At 38.1% G+C, this 21,922-nt stretch overlaps 1 protein-coding gene, 1 non-coding gene and 1 pseudogene across 12 annotated transcripts in view; 1 reads left to right on the plus strand and 2 right to left on the minus strand.

The window, feature by feature from the left end:
- LOC105477257 (coiled-coil domain containing 158) overlaps positions 1-21,922 on the minus strand; it is a 116,689-nt gene that overhangs the window by 32,322 nt on the left and 62,445 nt on the right. For all 11 annotated transcript variants that reach the window (XR_011621250.1, XM_011733677.3, XM_011733683.3 and 8 more), the window contains 5 exons: positions 20,086-20,238; positions 18,069-18,181; positions 9,048-9,206; positions 7,668-7,760; positions 6,976-7,101 (listed from right to left, as the gene is read on the minus strand). Coding sequence is in view for 10 of the 11 variants with exons in the window: in XM_011733677.3 (XP_011731979.1) it covers positions 6,976-7,101; positions 7,668-7,760; positions 9,048-9,206; positions 18,069-18,181; positions 20,086-20,238 (644 nt within the window). In the remaining variant the exon portion in view is untranslated. The remainder of the gene's footprint in view (positions 1-6,975; positions 7,102-7,667; positions 7,761-9,047; positions 9,207-18,068; positions 18,182-20,085; positions 20,239-21,922) is intronic.
- LOC105477256 (sorting nexin-5 pseudogene) lies at positions 486-1,369 on the plus strand (annotated as a pseudogene).
- LOC112425847 (U6 spliceosomal RNA) lies at positions 19,320-19,425 on the minus strand. The gene has a single exon (XR_003017003.2). It is a non-coding gene; the product is annotated as a U6 spliceosomal RNA (small nuclear RNA).

Below are 21,922 nucleotides of genomic sequence, written 5' to 3' on the forward strand. Positions count from 1 at the left end.
GAGAACTACAAACCACTGCTCAAGGAAATAAGAGAGGACACAAACATGTAAGCCATTAAACCTTTTGAAGAGGCAGCTTTGCTGGTGGTATTGTCTTGTGCCACAGTGAGTCGTAAGTGAAATCTGAACCAAAAGTGAGTTTATGAAGACCGGTGGGCAGGAGCTCAAGAGCTGCAGGGTTGTCCTGCAGCCAGTGCCTGATGTGCCCCAGCTGGGAAGCTGATGAATAGCTGAGATCTGTATCTGTGGACCTGAATGTTGATCCCTCGCTTCAGATTGACATACCTGATGCACTCAGTGAGAGAGATAAAGTCAAATTTACAGTGCACACAAAGACCACACTGCCCACATTTCAGAGCCCAGAGTTTTATGTTACAAGGCAACATGAAGACTTTGTGTGGCTACATGACACTCTTACTGAAACAACAGACTATGCTGGGCTTATTATTCCACCTGCTCCTATGAAGCCCAACTTCAGGGGTCCTCAAGAGAAGATGCAGAAACTGGGAGAAGATGAAGGGTCTATGACCAAAGAAGAATTTGCCAAGATGAAACAAGAACTGGAAGCCTACGTGTTGGGCGGAAAAATACTAAAGAGATGTTTGGTGGCTTCTTTAAAAGTGTGGTGAAAAGGCTAATGAATTCCTTTTTACTGGAGTCAGGGAGGTAGATGACTTCTTTGACCAAGAGAAGAACTTCCTTATTAACTATTACAATAGGATCAAAGATTCTTGTGTGAAAGCTGACAAAATGACCAGATCTCATAAAAATGTTGCCGATGTCTATATCCACACTGCAGCCTGCTTATATAGCCTGGCTTTAGAAGAGCCCACAGTCATCAAAAAGTACCTATTGAAGGTTGCTGAGCTATTTGAAAAACTTAGGAAAGCAGAGGATCAAGTTTCATCAGATGAAGATTTGAAGCTAAGAGAGCTCCTCTGATACTACATGCTCAACATCAAAGCTGCTAAGGATCTCTTATACAGACGCACCAAAGCCCTCATTGACTATGAGAACTCAAACAAAGCTCTGGATAACACCCAGTTAAAGAGCAAAGACGTCAGGTTGGCTGAGGCACACCAGCAGGACTGCTGCCAGAAATTTGAACAGCTTTCTGAATCTGCAAAAGAAGAACTGATATATTTCAAACCGAAGAGAATGGCAGCATTTAGGAAGATTCTAATTGAAATGTCTGAACTGGAAATAAAACATGCCAGGAACAATGTCTCTCTTTTGCAGAGCTGTATTGACTTGTTCAAGAATAACTGATATGCCTTCACTCAGAAGAAAAGAAATGAATGTGAAAGAAAACCAAGCATCACTTGCACTTAAGTCATTACCATGGAAGATTTATTAGCTTTAACTTTAGTTTAAAATTATGTGAATAAACATTTTGATTTCTACAAATCTTAAAAAAGAAGAGGACATAAACAAATGGAAAAACATTTGATGCTCATGGATAGGAAGAATCAATATCGTGAAAATGGCCATATTGCCCAAAGTAATTGGTAGATTCAATGATATCCCCATCAAGCTACCATTCACTTTCTTCACAAAATTAGAAAAAACTACTTTAAATTTCATATGGAACCAAAAAGGAGCCCACATTGTCAAAACAATCCTAAGCAAAAAGAACAAAGCTGGAGGCATCATGCTACCTGACTTCAAACTATATTACAAGTCTACAGTAACCAAAACAGCATGGTACTGATACCAAAACAGAGATATAGACCAATGGAACAGAACAGAGGCTTCAGAAATAATGCGACATTGGCCGGGCGCGGTGGCTCAAGCCTGTAATCCCAGCACTTTGGGAGGCCGAGACGGGCGGATCACGAGGTCAGGAGATCGAGACCATCCTGGGTAACACAGTGAAACCCCGTCTCTACTAAAAATACAAAAACTTAGCCGGGCGAGGTGGCAGGCGCCTGTAGTCCCAGCTACTCGGGAGGCTGAGGCAGGAGAATGGCGTGAACCCGGGAGGCAGAGCTTGCAGTGAGCTGAGATCCGGCCACTGCACTCCAGCCTGGGTGACAGAGCGAGACTCTGTCTAAAAAAAAAAAAAAAAAAAAAAAAAAGAAATAATGCGACACATCTACAACCATCTGATCTTTGACAAACCTGACAAAAACAAGCAATAGGGAAAGAATTCCCTATTTAATAAATGATGTTGGGAAAACTGGCTAGCCACATGCAAAAAACTGAAACTGGACCCTTTCCTTAGACTTTATACAAAAATTAACTCAAGATGGATTAAAGGCTTAAACATAAGACCTAAAACCATAAAAACCCTAGAAGAGAACCTAGGCAATACCATTCAGGACGTAGGCATGGGCAAAGACTTCACAACTGAAACACCAAAAGCAATGACAACAAAAGCCAAAATTGACAAATGGGATCTAATTAAACTAACGAGCTTCTGCACAACAAAATAAACTAGGCTGGATGCAGTGGCTCACGCCTGTAATCCCAGCATTTTGGGAGGCCAAGCTGGATGGATCACAAGGTCAAGCAATTGAGACCATCCTGGCCAACCTGGTGAAATTCTGTCTCTCCTAAAAATACAAAAATTAGCTGGGCGTGGGGGCACATGCCTGTAGTCCCAGCTACTTGGGAGGCTGAGGCAGGAGAATCACTTAAACCCAGGAGACGGAGGTTATAGTGGGCAGAGATCATGTCACTGCACTGTAGCCTGGTGACAGAACATGACTCTGTCTCAAAAAAAAAAAAAAAAAAAAAAAAAAAAAGAAACTATCATCAGGGTGAACAGGCAACATACAGAATGGGAGAAAATTTTTGCAATCTATCTATTTGACAAAGGGCTAATCTCCAGAATCTACAAAAAAGCTTTAACAAATTTACAAGAAAAAAACAACTCCATCAAAAGGTAGGTGAAGGATATGAACAGACACTTCTCAAAAGAAGACATTTATGTAGCCAACAAACATGAAAAGAAGCTCATCATCACTGGTCATTACAGAAATGCAAATCAAAACCACAATGAGATACCATCTCATATCAGTTAGAACGACAATCATTAAAAAGTCAGGAAACAACAGAGGCTGGAGAGGATGTGGAGAAATAGGAATGCTTTTACACGGATGGTGGGAGTGTAAATTAGTTCAACCATTGTGGAAGACAGTAGGGCAATTCCTCAGGGATCTAGAACCAGAAATACCATTTGATCTAGCAATCCCATTATTGGGTATATACCCAAAGGATCATAAATCATTCTACTACAAAGATACATGCACACGTATGTTTATTGCAGCACTATTCACAATAGCAAAGACAACCAACCCAAATGCCCAGCAATGATAGACTGGATAAAGAAAATATGGCACATATACACCATGGAATACTATGCAGCCATAAAAAAGGATGAGTTCATGTCCTTTGCAGGGACATGAATGAAGCTGGAAACCATCATTCTCAGCAAACTAACACAAGAACAGAAAACCAAACCCCACATGTTCTCACTCATAAGTGGGAGTTGAACAATGGAAACACATGGACACAGGAAGGGGAACATTACACACTAGGGCCTGTCCAGGGGTGGGGGTCTAGGGGAGGGATAGCATTAGGAGAAATACCTAGTGTAGATGGCAAGTTGATGGGTGCAGCAAACCACCATGGCACATGTATACCTATGCAACAAACCTGCACAATCTGGGATAAAAAATTATCCCAGAAGTTAAAGTATAATTTTAAAAAATTAAAAAAAGAAAGAAAATTGTCTAGAACCCAAAATTATCCTGTAATTTTTTCACATACAGTGTCCAGACTCAGTTATTTAAAGAGGAAGCAGAGACCAAACAACGTGACTAGAAACCAAGGGAAAAAATCGACACAGGCTCAGAGGGGATTCAAATAATATAATCATCATGTGCCAATTTTTAAAACAGCTATTTTCTTACTCTGGGTTGTTATAGGGAAGTATCTTAGACTGGGTAATTTATAAACAACAGAAGTTTATTGTTCACAGTTCAGGCTGGGAAGTGCAAGATCAAGATGCCAGCAAATTCAGCATTTGGTGAGGAGCTCTTCCTCATAGATGGCACCTTCTATGTGTCCTCACATGGGAGAAGGGGCAAACAAGCTCTCTCAAGCCTCTTTCATAAAAGGGCACTAATGCCAGGCATGGTGGCTCACGCCTGTAATCCCAGCACTTTGGGAGGCCGAGGTAGGTGGATCACGACGTCGGGAAATCGAGACCATCCTGGCTAACATGGTGAAACCCCATCTCTACTAAAAAAAAAAAAAAAAAAATTAGCCGGGTGAGGTGGCGGGCACCTGTAGTCCCAGCTGCTCAGGAGGCTGAGACAGGAGAATGGCATGAACCCAGAAGGCGAAGCTTGCAGTGAGCCGAGATCGCACCACTGCACTACAGCCTGGGCAACAGAGCGATACTCTGTCTCAAAAAAAAAAAAAAAAAAAAAAAAAAAAAGCACTAATACCATTTGTGAGGGCAAAGCCCTTATGACCCAATCACCTCCCACAGGTTCCACTTTGGGGTTTAGGTTTCAACATATGAATCTATGGGAAAACACAAACATTTGGACCATAATATATACTTAACAATACAAAAAAGTAAAAGATAATACTGAGAATTTCTGTAAAGATCTTGTTAAAAAACATTAATTAAATGGAAATCTAGTACTAAATACCACAATTTCTAAAACGAAGAACTTAATTGATGGGTTTAATACATTAGACTCAGGTGAAGGGAGAATTAATTATCTGGAAAATAGGCCAGAAAAGCACAGAGACAAAAGGATGGGCAAAAGTGAAAAGAATATAAAGATGTATAAGGTATGATGAAAAAACAATTAATACATGTGATTAGAGTCCCAGAGGGAAAAAAGAAAGTAGAGAAAACAAACTGAGTAGATAAGTGATGAAAATTTTCTCAAATTGATGGAGATTTCAATCCATGCATCAGGAAGACCACTACCCTTAAGCAAGATAGATACAAAGACCAGCACATCTAGGCACATGATAGGCAAACTGTTATACACCAAAACAAAGAGAAAATCTTGAAAACAGTCAGAGAAAAAACTACCTCCAAAATAGCAACAAGATTTACAATCGACTTATCAGTGGAAATAATGGAAACCTGAAGACAATGTTCTACAGTGAATTCATTCATCCATGAGATAAATATTTACTGAATATATGCTAGACACTGTTATAGGTACTTGGCAAACATCAGTGAACAAAACAAAGAATGAATGTTACTTTTATTGTGTAAAATTATATAATAAACATTTTTAAGAGAAGGAATTAATTGTATAAAGCATGTCTGACAGTACATTTTTAAAATCTAGTTCATGTTTGCTGTTAGAATTATTATTTAAAAACTTAAGTTGAGGACAAGAGCAGTGGCCCCCACCTGTAATCCCAGCACTTTGGGAAGCCAAGGTGGGAGGATTGCTTGAGTCCAGGAGTTTGAGATAAGCCTGGGCAACATGGTGAAACTCTGTCTCTATAAGAAATACAAAAATTAGCCAGAAGTGGTGGCATGCACCTGTAGTCCCAGCTACTAGGGAGGCTAAGGTAGGAGGATTGCTTGAGCCTGGCTGGTTCAAGCTGCAGTGAGCATGATTGCACCATTGCACTCCAGCCTGAGAGACAGAGCAAGACTCTGTCTCAGGAAAAAATAAATAAATAAACAAATAAATATTTAAGTTAAAATTTAAAGTTAAACAAGCTAATGACTAGTACTTTTTCAGTGATGGATGACATTCTTTATAATCAAGCACAATCTATATATTAAGCTCCTAGGAAAAATCTAATAGATTTTGGGTAATTAAAAATCACAGAATTTCATAGCTAATCTTTCTTGGTGACCCTAGAGGTCATCTTGTCCAGACTACTCATTAGAGAGGAAAAGATCAAGGTGCAATGTGTTTAACTGACTTGCCCAAGGTCACACAAAGAGTTAAAAATATGGTTCCAGTGACTCCTGGTCAAATGTTCTTTGTTGTTGTTTGATTTGCAAAATTATTTTTGGAAAGGGGAGGGTAATTTAATTTTTATCAATGGAACATGTACATATTTTAAAAAATAAAATGATTTCATAACACTTAAAAAGCAGCAGTCTCCTACCCTTGCCCTGCGTATCTCTGAATTCCAGTCTCCAGAGAGAAACATGCTTAACTTCTAACACTAATATTATTAGTCTATTGTTTGATAGACTACTCTTTGTTGTATGATAGCTTATTTTTCAGTGCACACATCATAAGTGTGTGAGAGGACTCCATTTTAGTCATTTAAACAGTACACAATTTTCATTTAAATAGTACAGGTGAAACAACAGATTACTGGTGATCCTGTTGCTATATGTAAGATAGGACTTTTAACTAATTTAATTGATTTTCATGTGTGATTTATGGAATGTCTTATTTCTTTACAGTTGAATACTGGTTGCAAGGGATTTGTGATTTCATAAATACATATCTTCAGAGAAGATAAGGCTTGAATTTTACATTGCACATATTTTTTATAAGCATTAAAAGTATAAAAGGTTAAACTAAAAAATTTCCAAAGTTTCTAATATTTTAATTAAAGGGAATAAAAGTGTCTTATAATTAATAAAACTGTTATAAATAAGTTAACAAAGAAACTACATATAGCAAATAATTTTCATTTTGGTAGAATATTAAATATACTACCAACTTGCCTTTGCCTTTTGAAGTGATGTTTATTTTAGCCATCTCACTATTTGCTTTGTAATCTGGAAATTCTTGTGATGGAAACAGCCAAAGAATTGAAGATAAGAAAACACCAAATAGTGAAGAAAATATTTTTATTCACCTGGACTCCATTGAATTTATAGGAAAACATATAAATCTAAAATCTAGTAATTGAAAATGCTATGGATATAGAGATATTATTTTTAGTGTAATTCTTTCTAATTTAAAATTACTTACATATATGTCATTTGCAAAATGGATCATAAGACTGGTTACTTACATGAGACAAGAAGCTGGCTGTAGACTGGGAAGATGGTACATTAGAATGAGAACGAGTAACAGATGCTGGCTGGAGAAGGCGTGGTTTCAATGAAGAATTTGAGGTGTATCCAGGGCCCTGAAGTTCCTGGAAAACAATATAGAGGTGAGCAAAATAACTGCCAGCCTACAATTATAAAGAATTGTGAAATCGAAATGTATTTTTTGATTTCACAGACAAAATCCATCATTGAGATTTAAAAATATGTCTGTAGCTTTAAACTATACTTCTTAAAATAGACATATATTTCAGTGTAAAATGTACGATTTTAAAAAAACGTGTTTTGTCATGTAGATTACATCACTTTTGCTATTCCCCAAACAAGCAAATGTATTTGCACTTAGGGTTTTGTACTCGCTTGACTCCTGGGCATGGAAAACTCTTGCTTTGGGTATTCCCATGCAGGTACTAGTAAACTTGTTTGTATTTCACTCACTTATTTTAAACTAAGGATAGTGGTGCTTCTATCTGTTACCATATATGAAAAGGATAGGTATAGTATATAACAATGCACAGAGCTTATCATTGCTATTAATAGTATCAAGTAATGTTGAAATATACTTGAATGTGTACCTATGGTACACAAGAGAATATAAAAGCATATCAAAGAAAGGCATTATTTTTGCTTAAACTACTATTTATGATGACCTTACTTTTATATCCAAAGTGTGTTGAAGTTTTAAGCGCACTGATTCTTGCTCCTGACGCTGTATTATATCTTGACATTCTGCAAACTGCAAAGATGCCTACAAAGGAGCAATCATAAATGGCTTATCTTCCATTCTTTATGCACTTATATTTTATTAACCTATAAATGCAGAGCTGCCATCTCTTCAAGAAATCTTCCTGCCCTTCCACCAAACTATATTACAATGATCTATTTATCTGTTTAATTCAGTGAACTGTGAGCAACTGGAGGCCACGTTTTTATCCTCTATACCCCTAGCAACTACATAGCTTTTAGTATGTGAAGGGCAAACAATGAATGAACTAAGGATGGAATGAGCAAACAGCTTTACCAAAGTATAAAAATTTATATTAAAATAACCACAACTGGCTGGGCATGGTGGCTCACGCCTGTAATCCCAGCACTTTGGGAGGCCGAGGCAGGCAGATCTTGAGGTCAGGAGATCGAGACCATCCTGGCTAACACAGTGAAACCGCGTCTCTACTAAAAATACAAAAATTAGCTGGGCATGGTGGTGCACACCTGTAGTCCCAGCTACTTGGGAGGCTGAGGCAGGAGAATCATTTGAACCCGGGAGGCAGTGGTTGCAGTGAGCTGAGATCGTGCCACTGCACTCCATCCTGGTGACAGAGCAAGACTCTGTCTCAAAATAAAATAAAATAAAATAACCACAACTGAAATTTACAGAGTCAATATAGCATGTTTTAAGAAACGAAGGTAGCAGAGGTGAGATCGCAAATTGTTGTATCTAACCATAAAGGCACTGCTTTCTTAGCAATCAAGGATGGTTTTGAAACAATTTTAGGCTTCCAGACTTTCCAGGTGACAGGAAGAGATATTTATTTTTCTACAATAAATGGCAATGAAAAACAGTATCACTGATCCTTCTCATTCTTTAAGCTATGTTTTCTATATGTACTTTCTGGACCCCACGAAGTGCCAGCCATTAGCATTACTTTATCATTTTATTGACATTATTAAGAGACTGTCTTCTACCAAGTGCCCAAGTCACTTTTTGGTGGTAAGTCAGGTGCTCATGGAGACATTTTTACTTATTCAGGTCACTAAGAGTATCAGGAACATCGTAACATCTTTGATCTTACTGCCCTGTGACTATGTTAGCCTGAAAAAGAAAACCTGGCAAAAAGTATGCATTATGACTACATTTTAAAATTCAGAAATGCCTTCTCTATAGGATAGGTATTTCCTCTGTGCTAGGTGATTGGGATACAACACAAATTGATACATTCAGTTCCTGTCTACACAGAGCTTTTGTTCAGAACAATTCTATTTGGTTAATAACTATTTAGTTGATAATTACTTTATATGTTTAGTTAATAATTACCTTATCCAGAGCAACTTCCATATTAGTAACCTTTTCTTTCAAACGGCGTTCCTGGGATCGTAGAACTTCCAACTCCCCAGCCATCTTGTTTTTTTCTGTGGCAACAGTACTCAATTCCTGACTGAGTTTACTCTTCTCTTCTTTCAGAAAATGTTTCTCCTACAATTATATGAGAGAAAAATATCAGAAATCACCTGCTGATGTAGATGCTAAAAGGTAACAGAAATATAAAATTTTTGTTTAAGGGACCCAGAACTAGATAAGTTTAATTTATATGCCATTTAATTGCTTCTGAGTTGTGGTTGGGAGCTGATGGGAGTATGTTATTATGTACTCTCTCCTATTTTAATCATTGCTGGTATTATTACTTCTTTCTAGTCTTAATACATCTTTGATAAAATCTACAAAATATGAAATAACTATATTGTCCTAAAAAGACAGTGTTTTAGTGAATTGGGATCAAATAATCGTATATCAAATTTTACTAAAATTTATTTTAAACAACAGAGATTTTCAAAATATGCATTACTTGAAAGTTTTATGGATTTCTATTTTGTTTCAAGGTTGAATATTCATTTCACAAATGCCTACTGCAGACCCTGTGACAGAAAAACAAATGAGACATATAGTTCCTGCCCGCAAGTCACTTAACAGCCCAATGATGACAGTGAGCTTACTGATCTAATAGTCTCTGCTATTAAACAACATTTCATTAAAATTAGTTCATCCCTCCAAAAAAGCACCATGGAATATGTATACAAAAATAATAAATGCATAGTTGTCAAGTTAAAATACAGACATCAGTTCGTTGAGTCTACATTTCTTTAAATATGTATTTTTTCATAGCGAAAAACGTTTATTGTAAATAAGGTAGAAGGTGTTGCTACTGTAAAATGCAAAATAGTTTTCCTTTTCTGATTAGATTAGGCAGAAAAGGCTTCAGAAGGAAAGGGGGATTAATTGTATAGGCTTTCTCCTTTTCGTTTGGAGGGAATATCATAGAGCTATGATGAATATTTTCTTTTCAGCAGGGCAGGCATCTTTGTTGACAGCAGGCAGTAACCTCTTAAAGCTGTAAGTGCCATCAGGAAGGATAAGCACTACTTTAGGTTCCCAAAGGCCAAAAAAAAAAAAAAAGGAGAAAGAAAAAAATGAATTCAGGATAAGAGAAAGGAAGGCAAGAAAAAATTGGAAAGAAGAAATAAAGAAAGAAGAAATAAGTCTACATGATAAGGGGTATGCACAAATGTAGGTTTATACTTGTTAATATTCAGTTGCAAATACTCTGAAGTATTTTGATACCTCATCATGGATAGTAAATTAGCAATTACTTTGGTTGCACTTATTTTCTACTTGTTATTTACTTTCTCACCTCTGTTATAGTCTGTTCTAAATCTTCTTCCAAAATACACACTTTTTCCAAAGTAATGGATATACCAGGGAACATTTGAGTATTAGGCAAATTTCATGGTTGCTTATTCGTGAATGAGTCTCATTCATGAGAAACACTAGGTCAATGCAGAAAACTCAACCTAGCTAAATACAGCTGCATAGGAATACACAAGAAGCGTACATGCACACCAACACCCACCTACCAGCTACCTCAGTTTTACCATGTGTTATGAACCACATCCATGCACATGCAATGTTACAGGAAACTCTCCTTCTACTCCTCCACAATAACATACAAGCTGCATATACACTTAAGAAAACTTCTGGTCATTTTTAAGACAAAGAGCTATACTTATTGTTGTATTTATATATTTCTTAACAATTTAGTATGTGTAAAACTGCTATTGTTTTTTATTAGGTTCCTATTTTTTTATGCATCACAAATGAAATTTGTTAGTGTGGTGCTCCTGATCCCATTGTTCCCATAAGCCCTGTGGTTTTTATTACACAATTTTGCATAGCACAACGATTTTAGAAACATGTATGTCACATTATAATGGAACTCACTGTATTTTGTTTATAATCATTTCTTGCCTCTACCAAGAATGTTTTTTCCCATTTCCCACGTTTTGTTTTGTTTTGTTTGAATTGTGTCGTTCTTTTATCCAATAAAGAGAATATTCAATACATGGAATGGTTATTACATAAACATTGTGTGCCCAGATTTGAACTAGAATCCATGGAATCTGACAGTGTCTCATATTTACTTTATTTTGCATTTTAATAATTAAGCAGCTAGCGATGTTAACAGATTTTCATATGTATATTGATATATTTGTATTTCTTCTTTTATAAACTTTCCATTCATGTTTTTTGATCATTTGCATTAGTCTTTTTTTAAATTGATTTTTAAGGCCAAATCAAATGCTGATTTGATCCTGATTCAAGTATAAGAATATTCTGAGAACTTTAAAATATTATAAAAGTGTTGATTCTGGTTGGTTCTGATTTGAACTGATTCACTAATTGTTTTATTCATCCACTTAGCCACCATTCATCAGGCTTCTATTACATGTTCAAACTCAAACATTCTCATAGGCACTGGGAGATATAACAATAAGCTGCTGTTTCTACAGTCAAGTTGATCACAGACCTGTAGCAGAGAAAAATAATGAGACAAGCAATTGTAGACAGGATCATTTTGCCATTAAACAAATGTAGATTTTTTTTTTTCTATTTGGCATTCATTAACTTGCCTTTCCTAGTAAATAATGCTTTCCTTTATTTTTATTTTTTATTTTTTTATATGTTAAGTTCTAGGGTACATGTGCACAATGTGCAGGTTTGTTACGTATGTATACATGTGCCATGTTGATGTGCTGCACCCATTAACTCGTCATTTACATTAGGTATATCTCCTAATGCTATCCCTCCCCCCTCCCCCCTCCCCACAATACGACCTGGTGTGTGATGTTCTCCTTCCTGTGTTCAAGTGATCTCATTGTTCAATTCCCACCTATGAGTGAGAACATGCGGTATTTGGTTTTCTGTTCTTGCGATAGTTTGCTGAGAATGATGGCTTCCAGCTGCATCCATGTCTCTACAAAGCACACAAACTCATCCTTTTTTATGGCTGCATAGTATTCCATAGTATATGTGCCACATTTTCTTCATCCAGTCTGTCACTGATGGACATTTGGGTTGATTCCAAGTCTTTGCTATTGTGAATAGTGCCGCAATAAACATATGTGTGCATGTGTCTTTATAGCAGCATGACTTATAATCCTTTGGGTATATCTCCAGCAATGGGATGGCTGGGTCAAATGGTATTTCTAGTTCTAGATCCTTGAAGAATTACCACACTGTTTTCCACAATGGTTGAACTAGTTTACAGCCCCACCAACAGTGTAAGAGTGTTCCTATTTCTCCACATCCTCTCCAGCACCTGTTGTTCCCTGATTTTTTAATGATTGTCATTCTAACTGGTGTGAGATGGTATCTCATTGTGGTTTTGATTTGCATTTCTCTGATGGCAAGTGATGAGGAGCATTTTTTCATGTGTCTGTTGGCTGTATGAATGTCTTCTTTTGAGAAGTGTCTGTTCATATCCTTTGCCCACTTTTTGATGGGGTTGTTTGTTTTTTTCTTGTAAATTTGATTGAGTTCTTTGTAGGTTCTGGATATTAGCCCTTTGTCAGATGAGTAGATTGCAAAAATTTTCTCCCATTCTGTAGGTTGCCTGTTCACTCTGATGGTAGTTTCTTTTCCTGTGCAGAAGCTCTTTGGTTTAATTAGATCCCATTTGTCAATTTTGGCTTTTGTTGCCGTTGCTTTTGGTGTTTTAGACATGAAGTCCTTGCCCATGCCTATGTCCTGAATAGTATTACCTAGGTTTTCTTCTAGGGTTTTTATGGTTTTAGGTCTAATATTTAATCCATCTTGAATTAATTTTCGCATAAGGAGTAAGGAAAGGATCCAGTTTCAGCTTTCTACTTATGGCTAACCAATTTTTCCAGCACCACTTATTAAATAGGGAATCCTTTCCCCATTTCTTGTTTTTGTCAGGCTTGTCAAAGATCAGATGGCTGTAGATGTGTGGTATTATTTCTGAGGGCTCTGTTCTGTTCCATTGGTCTATATCGCTGTTTTGGTACCAGTACCATGCTGTTTTGGTTACTGTAGCCTTGTAGTATAGTTTGAAGTCAGGTGGCGTGATGCCTCCAGCTTGGTTCTTTTGACTTAGGATTGTCTTGGCAATGCGGGGTCTTTTTTGGTTCCATATGAACTTTAAAGCAGTTTTTTCCAATTCTGTGAAGAAACTCATTGGTAGCTTAATGGGGATGGCATTGAATCTATAAATGACCTTGGGCAGTATGGCCATTTTCACAATATTGATTCTTCCTATCCATGAGCATGGAATATTCTTCCATTTGTTTGTGTCCTCTTTTGTTTCACTGAGCAGTGGTTTGCAGTTCTCCTTGAAGAGGTCCTTTACATCCCTTGTAAGTTGGATTCCTAGGTATTTTATTCTCTTTGAAGCAATTGTGAATGGGAGTTCATTCATGATTTGGCTCTCTGTTTGTCTGTTACTGGTGTATAAGAATGCTTGTGATTTTTGCACATTGATTTTATATCCTGAGACTCTGCTGAAGTTGCTTATCAGCTTAAGGAGATTTTGGGCTGAGACAATGGGGTTTTCTAAATAGAAAATCATGTCATCTGCAAAGAGGGACAATTTGATTTCTTCTTTTCCTAACTGAATACTCTTGATTTTTTTCTCTTGCCTGATTGCCCTAGCCAGAACTTCCAACACTATGTTGAATAGGAGTGGTGAGAGAGGGCATCCCTGTTTTGTGCCAGTTTTTAAAGGGAATGCTTCCAGTTTTTGCCCATTCAGTATGATATTGGCTATGGATTTGTCATAAATAGCTCTTATTATTTTGAGATACGTTCCATCAATACCGAATTTATTGAGAGGTTTTAGCATGAAGGGCTGTTGAATTTTGTCAAAGGCCTTTTCTGCATCTATTGAGATAATCATGTGGTTTTTGTCTTTGGTTCTGTTTATATGCTGGATTATGTTTATTGAGTAGCATATGTTGAACCAGCCTTGCATCCCAGGGATGAAGCCCATTTGATCATGGTGGATAACCTTTTTGATGTGCTGCTGGATTCAGTTTGCCAGTATTTTATTGAGGATTTTTGCATCGATGTTCATCAGGGATATTGGTCTAAAATTCTCTTTTTTTGTTGTATCTCTGCCAGGCTTTCGTATCAGGATGATGTTGGCCTTGTAAAATGAGTTAGGGAGGATTCCCTCTTTTTCTATTGATTGGAATAATTTCAGAAGGAATGGTATCAACACCTCCTTGTACCTCTGGTAGAATTCGCCCGTGAATCTGTCTGGTCCTGGACTTTTTTTGGTTGGTAGGCTATTAATTATTGCCTCAATTTCAGAGCCTGCTATTGGTCTATTCAGGGATTCAACTGCTTCCTGGTTTAGTCTTGGGAGAGTGTAAGTGTCCAGGAAATTATCCATTTCTCCTAGGTTTTCTAGTTTATTTGCATAGAGGTGTTTACAGTATTCTCTGATGGTAGTTTGTATTTCTGTGGGGTTGGTGGTGATATCCCCTTTATTATTTTTTATTGTATCTATTTGATTCTTCTCTCTTTTTTTTTCTTTATTAGTCTTGCTAGCAGTCTATCAATTTTGTTGATGTTTTCAAAAAACCAGCTCCTGGATTCATTGATTTTTTGGAGGGTTTTTTGTGTCTCCGTCTCCTTCAGTTCTGCTCTGATCTTAGTTATTTCTTGCCTTCTGCTAGCTTTTGAATGTGTTTGCTCTTGCTTCTCTAGTTCTTTTCATTGTGATGTTAGGGTGTCAATTTTAGATCTTTCCTGCTTTCTCTTGTGGGCATTTAGTGCTATAGATTTCCCTCTACACACTGCTTTAAAAGTGTCCCAGAGATTCTGGTATGTTGTATCTTTGTTCTCATTGGTTTCAAAGAACATCTTTATTTCTGCCTTCATTTCATTATGTACCCAGTAGTCATTCAGGGGCAGGTTGCTCAGTTTCCATGTAGTTGAGTGGTTTTGATTGAGTTTCTTAGTCCTGAGTTCTAGTTTGATTGCACTGTGGTCTGAGAGACAGTTTGTTATAATTCTGTTCTTTTACATTTGCTGAGGAGTGCTTTACTTCCAACTACGTGGTCAATTTTGGAATAAGTGTGATGTGGTGCTGAGAAGAATGTATATTCTGTTGTTTTGGGGTGGAGAGTTCTGTAGACGTCTATTAGGTCCACTTGGTGCAGAGTTGTGTTCAATTCCTGGATATCCTTGTTAACTTTCTGTCTCGATCTGTCTAATGTTGACAGTGGGGTGTTAAAGTCTCCCATTATTATTGTACGGGAGTCTACGTCTCTTTGTAAGTCTCTAAGGACATGCTTTATGAATCTGGGTGCTCTTGTATTGGGTCCATATATATTTAGGATAGTTAGCTCTTTCTGATGAATTGATCCCTTTACCATTATGTAATGGTCTTCTTTGTCTCTTGATCTTTGATGGTTTAAAGTCTGTTTTATCAGAGACTAGGATTGCAACCCCTGCTTTTTTTTTTTTTGTTTTCCATTTGCTTGGTAGATCTTCCTCCATCCCTTTATTTTGAGCTGATGTGTGTCTCTGCATGTGAGATGGGTCTCCTGAATACAGCAAACTGATGGGTCTTGACTCTTTATCCAATTTGCCAGTCTGTGTCTTTTAATTGGACCATTTAGTCCATTTACATTTAGGCTTAATATTGTTACGTGTGAACTTAATGCTGTCATTATGACATTAGCTGGTTATTTTGCTAGTTAGTTGATGCATTTTCTTCCTAGCATTGCTGGACTTTACATTTTGGCATGTTTTTGCAATGGCTGGTACCTGCTGTTCCTTTCCATGTTTAGTGCTTCCTTCAGGATCTCTTGTAGGGCAGGCCTGGTGGTGACAAAATCTCTAAGCATTTGCTTATCTGTAAAGGATTTTATTTCTCCTTCACTTATGAAACTTAGTTTGGCTGGATATGAAATTCTGGGTTGAAAATTCTTGTCTTTAAGAATGTTGAATATTGGCCCCCACTCTCTTCTGGCTTGGAGAGTTTCTGCCGAGAGATCTGCTGTTAGTCTGATGGGCCTCCCTTTGTGGGTAACCCGACCTTTCTCTCTGGCCGCCCTTAACATTTTTTCCTTCATTTCAACTTTGGTGAATCTGACAGTTATGTGTCTTGGAGTTGCTCTTCTCGAGGAGTATCTTTATGGTGTTCTCCGTATTTCCTGAATTTGAATGCTGACCTGCCTTACTAGGTTGGGGAAGTTCTCCTGGATGATATCCTGCAGAGTGTTTTCCAACTTGGTTCCATTTTCCCCGTCACTTTCAGGCACACCAATCAGATGTAGATTTGGTCTTTTCACATAATCCCATATTTCTTGGAGGCTTTGTTCATTTTTTTTCTCTTTTTTCTCTACGCTTCTCTTCTCGCTTCATTTCATTCATTTGATCTTCAATCTCTGATACTCTTTCTTCCAGTTGATCAAGTCAGTTACTGAAGCTTGTGCATTTGTCACATAGTTCCCGTGTTATGGTTTTCATCTCTATCAGTTTTTTTAAGGACTTCTCTACATTGGTTATTCTACTTAGCCATTTGTCAAATCTTTTTTCAAGGTTTTTAGTTTCTTTGCACTGGTTACATAGGTCCTCCTTTAGCTCTGAGAAGTTTGATCGACTGAAGCTTTCTTCTCTCAACTCGTCAAAGTTATTCTCGGTCCAGCTTTGTTCCGTTGCTGGCGATGAGCTGCATTCTTTTGGAGGGGGAGATGCGCTCTGATTTTTTGAATTTCCAGCTTTTCTGCACTGCTTTTCCCCCATCTTTGTGGTTTTATCTGCCTTTTGTCTTTGATGATGCTGGCATACTGATGGGTTTTGGTGTGTTTGTCCTTTCTGTTTTTTAGGTTTCCTTCTAACAGTCAGGACCCTCAGCTGCAGGTCTGTTGGAGTTTGCTTGAGGTTTACTCCAGACCCTGTTTGCCTGGGTATCAGCAGCGGAGGCTGCAGAAGATAGAATATTGCTGAACAGCGAGTGTTGCTGTCTGATTCTTGCTCTGGAAGCTTCGTCTCAGGGATGTACCCAGTTGTGTGAGGTGTGAGATGTCGGTCTGCACCTAGTGGGGGATGTCTCCCAGTTAGGCTACTCAGGGGTCAGGGACCCACTTGAGCAGGCAGTCTGTCCATTCTCAGATCTCAACCTCCGTGCTGGGAGATCCACTGCCCTCTTCAAAGCTGTCAGGCAGGGACGTTTACCTCTGCTGAGGTTTCTGCTACTTTTTGTTTAGCTACGCCCTGTCCCCAGAGGAGGAGTGTAGAGAGGCAGGCAGGCCTCCTTGAGCTGTGGTGGGCTCCACCCAATTCGAGCTTCCCAGAGGCTTTGTTTACCGACTTAAGCCTCAGCAACGGCGGGCACCCCTCCCCCAGCCTCGCTGCTGCCTTGCAGTTAGATTTCAGACTGTTGTGCTAGCAATGAGGGAGGCTCCGTGGGTGTGGGACCCTCCGGGCCAGGTGTGGGATATAATCTCCTTGTGTACCATTTGCTAAGACCCTTGGTAAAGCAGTATTAGGGTGGGAGTTACTCCATTTTCCAGGTGTTGTGTGTCTCACTTTCCTTTTGCTAGGAAAAGGAATTCCTTTCCCCCTTGTGCTTCCCACGTGAGGTGATGCCTCGCCCTGCTTCAGCTCTTGCTGGTCAGGCTGCACCCGCGGACCGGCACCAACTGTCCGACACGCCCCAGTGAGATGAACCCAGTACCTCAGTTGAAAATGCAGAAATCACCCGTCTTCTGTGTCGCTCACGCTGGGAGCTGGAGGCTGGAGCTGTTCCTATTTGGCCATCTTGGGCGTGACCCCCCCATGTTTAAAATAGTAGCTGTCTTTCATCATTCTGCTCAAATGCTTTTCTAGGAACTTTTCCCTTGTTCTCTCACCTAGAAATAAGCTTTCCTCTTCCCCTTGCACTTTGCATCTCTGCTTCATCTTATTCTGTCTTGTGGTCTGTCCGTGAGTGAACATGTTGGTTTCCCCATTCTGAGGACAGCGACCCACCTTATTTGCATTTGTCATTGCCTCTTCCAAAAACTGTATCTTGCTCTGAAGGGCATCTATCTGACCTCTTTTGGCTGTGATTTGCTTTTGCATCCCCATTGCCACTTTCATAGCTGGGAAAATAAAAAGAGGCAAACTATGCCTTAGGTTCTTAAGTTTGAGAGACTATGGTAATTTGATGGTTAAACTTTATGAGAAGGTGACAAGTAAGATCCTCCAAGTTATCTGGGCAATTTCAAGGAAAAGATCATGGACAAATGTCTTCGGTTTTCATAATATTGGAATATAATAACTTTTAACTACTACTAGAGATTTTTAGCTGGGAAACATACATATAATCATGTTTTACAGGGTTTTTGCCAATGGGATTAATTTCATTGACCATGATACGTTGCCACCTTTCCAGTAATAACAATAACATTGACTAAACTCATACTTACACATGTAGGGAAATTTATAATATATAATACGTGTGTGTGTGTAGATATGGGGGGTGTCACATAAAGAATAACATATATTGTTTTATTACTAAAATGATTTTTCCAGAAACTCATACTTAAAATACTGCATGAGACATCTAGTGTATCTTTTTAAAGGGTCCGTGATATCACAAACCCTCCAATTTTTATTCTCATGATTGTTGTCATGTGCTTGGAACTCACTACCATCTCAGTAGCCAAACTGCCAGCATAAGCATATCTGATTTTTTTTTTCTTATAGTCAGCTGAGGAAAAAGGACTGAAAATGCCACAGCTTAGAGTCCAGTCTGGCTATAATTTAGAGGTTAAAAAGAAAAATGAAAATATACCATTCATTATAAACAAGCCATCAGAATGAAAGGTCTGACTTCTCATTAACAAGATATAGTTCCTCTATCTAAACTGTCAAAACAGGGACTGTATATTGATTTATTAATAGGTTAAAAGTCTGACATCATTTGCTCACCACTTTGAAGAATTATGGGCTGATTAAGTGGATCATGGTTGGCCTTGAAAGGTAATATTCTCAAACAAATGTTTTTTTTTATTTAAAGTTGATTTAAAAAATAAAAACAAGAATTTGAATGAGAATACAAGGGTTCTCTAGGTAACTTAATAATTGTAATGTCCCTGGGGTGGTTGTGAAGATGCCCGACAGTAAGGCAGGGTTCCTGTCTGGGGAGTAGGGGCAGCAGACCCCAAAAGACCTCTCGAGTGACTTCTCCAAACCCAACAAGTTTATCTGTGTTAACCAGTAAAGGGCCAAACCACACAAAATATGAAACACATCAAGAATTTGTGGTCGTCCTTGCACAGAGACTATGGTAATCTTCTTTATATTGTTCTAATTTTAGTATAAGTGCTGCCAAAGCGAGCACAAAAATAAATCTTCTGACATGAAAAAATATTGAGAAATGGAAAAATGTACACTTTAATTAGATAAATATTAATTCCTATGGTCAGCTAATATGGTCATGTCAACAATTATATGAATAACATGAACTGGAAGATAACCTTTTTATCTCTCTGCATTAGTATGGGCAGCAAGGTAAAAGGGGAATAAGTATAGGTGGTGAGAAGAGTCCCCTCACCTAACAATTCAATTTCCAGGATTCCTTCTCATTTTTATCACAGTGAAGGAATCAAGAACTGCCAACTAGCCACAGACCTACAGTTTATATAATGTACATGTTGAAAAGTAAGGGGTTGAATGGAAATTACTGGTAACTTGTATTTATATCCTTAAAAATAATTACTTGACATTAATGGATACTGAGATCTGTTAGAAATTACTGAAATAGCCACAGGAAAGGAAAGATTCAGATAGCTTAGGGATTAAATTAACTCCATGGCAATTTCCCTAAAAACAATTAACTACTGCTACATAACATCCATCATCAATACCTACTATTGTATATTTCTCATATCATTTAGCACTGTGAAGAGGTGGTAGGTAATGTATTTGGGTTTGTGTTTTAACGAATTTAGACCATTAAATTAAAAACAGAAGAAAAAATTTTACATCTAACAGAGCATACCATGACCATCAGATCCTTCCATTGATTTTAATGTATTTCTTGTCTGTTCTAGTTCAGACTGTGCAGATTTTAACTGCATTTTCAGCTTATTTGTAGTCATTTCCATTTCTTCACTTTTGTTTCGGAAATTCCTTTTTAAGACTTCATACTCCTCTATACAATGTGATAATCAATAACAGATGGTTACTTTTTTCTATCCCATTGTTAATTAAGTACATTTTATCTGTAATTAATGATCGCAGAATTTTAGAAATGGAAGATAACTCATTTAATTACATCTTCCTTTGTTACAGAAATGAGATGTACATACACAATTCCAGGGATATGACTCTTTCTTTTTAATCTGCTTGGGTGGATCCTATTCCTCCTTTACCCACTTACTACTCATTGTTTTTTCCCAAACATTGTAATTAGTTTGCAGTTATTTCATCTTAAACCTTCTTCTTGGATGACCATGTCCACTAGAGTAGACTTAACCACCATCTGCTGGTAGATGAATCTCCATGACACTATAAATAACCTGAGGCTGCCATCTGTCTTATCTGACTTATCTCCAGTATCTATGAAAACACCTGGCACAAACTCATCATTTGATATACTAGAATACACACACGCACACACACACACACATTTATTTATATGTATCTACTTCTATGATTAGATTTATATGTAAAAGGATCAAAGCTCCAGCTCCCTTTGTCCAGACATCTCCATGTAGATGTCCTCGTGCTACCTGAAACCAACTGCCTCACAGTGACTACATCTCATCCTCCAGCCCTCAAGCCTGCCTTTCCTTTTGGTTCCCTCTCTCAGTTGCTGAGACTGATTTTCCAATACCACAAACTGAAATCCTGAAACCTACACTTAATCCCTGCAACAACTAAGTCCTGTTGATTTAACCTCCAAAAATATTCTTAATTCTTTCCTTCCATTCTCACTGCCGCTGCCTTAGTTCAAGTCCTCATTCTATTTATCTGGGACTACTGCAAAAATCCTCCTTAACTGCTTGGTCTGCCTTTCTTTTCTCTAATTTACTTACTAACACAGTCCATCTAAAATCTGACAGAAAATCTCCTACTTAATATCCTTTCTGGGCTCCACATTACCCAGCTCTACCTATCTATTCTGCCTTATTTCTTAGCCCTCATTCATTTGTACTTTTGCTCCAGGTAATACTTCTCAGGTCACATTTTGATATTTCATGGCTTCATGCATTTGCCCATAATGTTCTCTCTGCCTGGAATGTCCCCTGCACTTCTTTTTCACCTGCTGAATTCCTTTTCCTCTTTCAAGCCCAGTACAGACGTCACTCCCTACAGGAGGTAAATTCTGTATCCTCTGTGCTATCTTTGTATTCAATAACTTTCATTGTGCCTCACACACTGGTTTATCTAGGTTTATCTCCCCACTAGACTGTGAGCTTCATTGTGGGGTTTCCAAGTTCTATCACAGTGTCTTGCACATAGTAAATGCTCAGTAACTTCTGACTTTATGAAGTACATGATACTTCATACCATACTAATATGGTTTGGCTCTGTGTTCTGACCCAAATCTCATGTCCTATTGCAATTCCCAGTGTTGGAGGAGGGGCCTTGTGGGAGGTGATTGGATCATGGGGAAGGATTTCCCCCTTGCTGTTCTTGTGATAGTGTGTGAGTTCTCATGAGATCTGGTTGTTTGAAAGTGTGTAGCACCTCCCTCTTCGCTCTCTCTCTCTTTCCACTGCTACCATGTGAAGATGTGCTTGCTTCCCCTTCACCTTCCACCATGATTATGTTTTCTGAGACCTACCAGCCATGCTTCCTGTGCAGCCTGCAGAACTGTGAGTCAATTAAAC

This window comes from Macaca nemestrina, chromosome 3 (assembly GCF_043159975.1).
Source record: "Macaca nemestrina isolate mMacNem1 chromosome 3, mMacNem.hap1, whole genome shotgun sequence".
Lineage (NCBI taxonomy): Eukaryota > Metazoa > Chordata > Mammalia > Primates > Cercopithecidae > Macaca > Macaca nemestrina.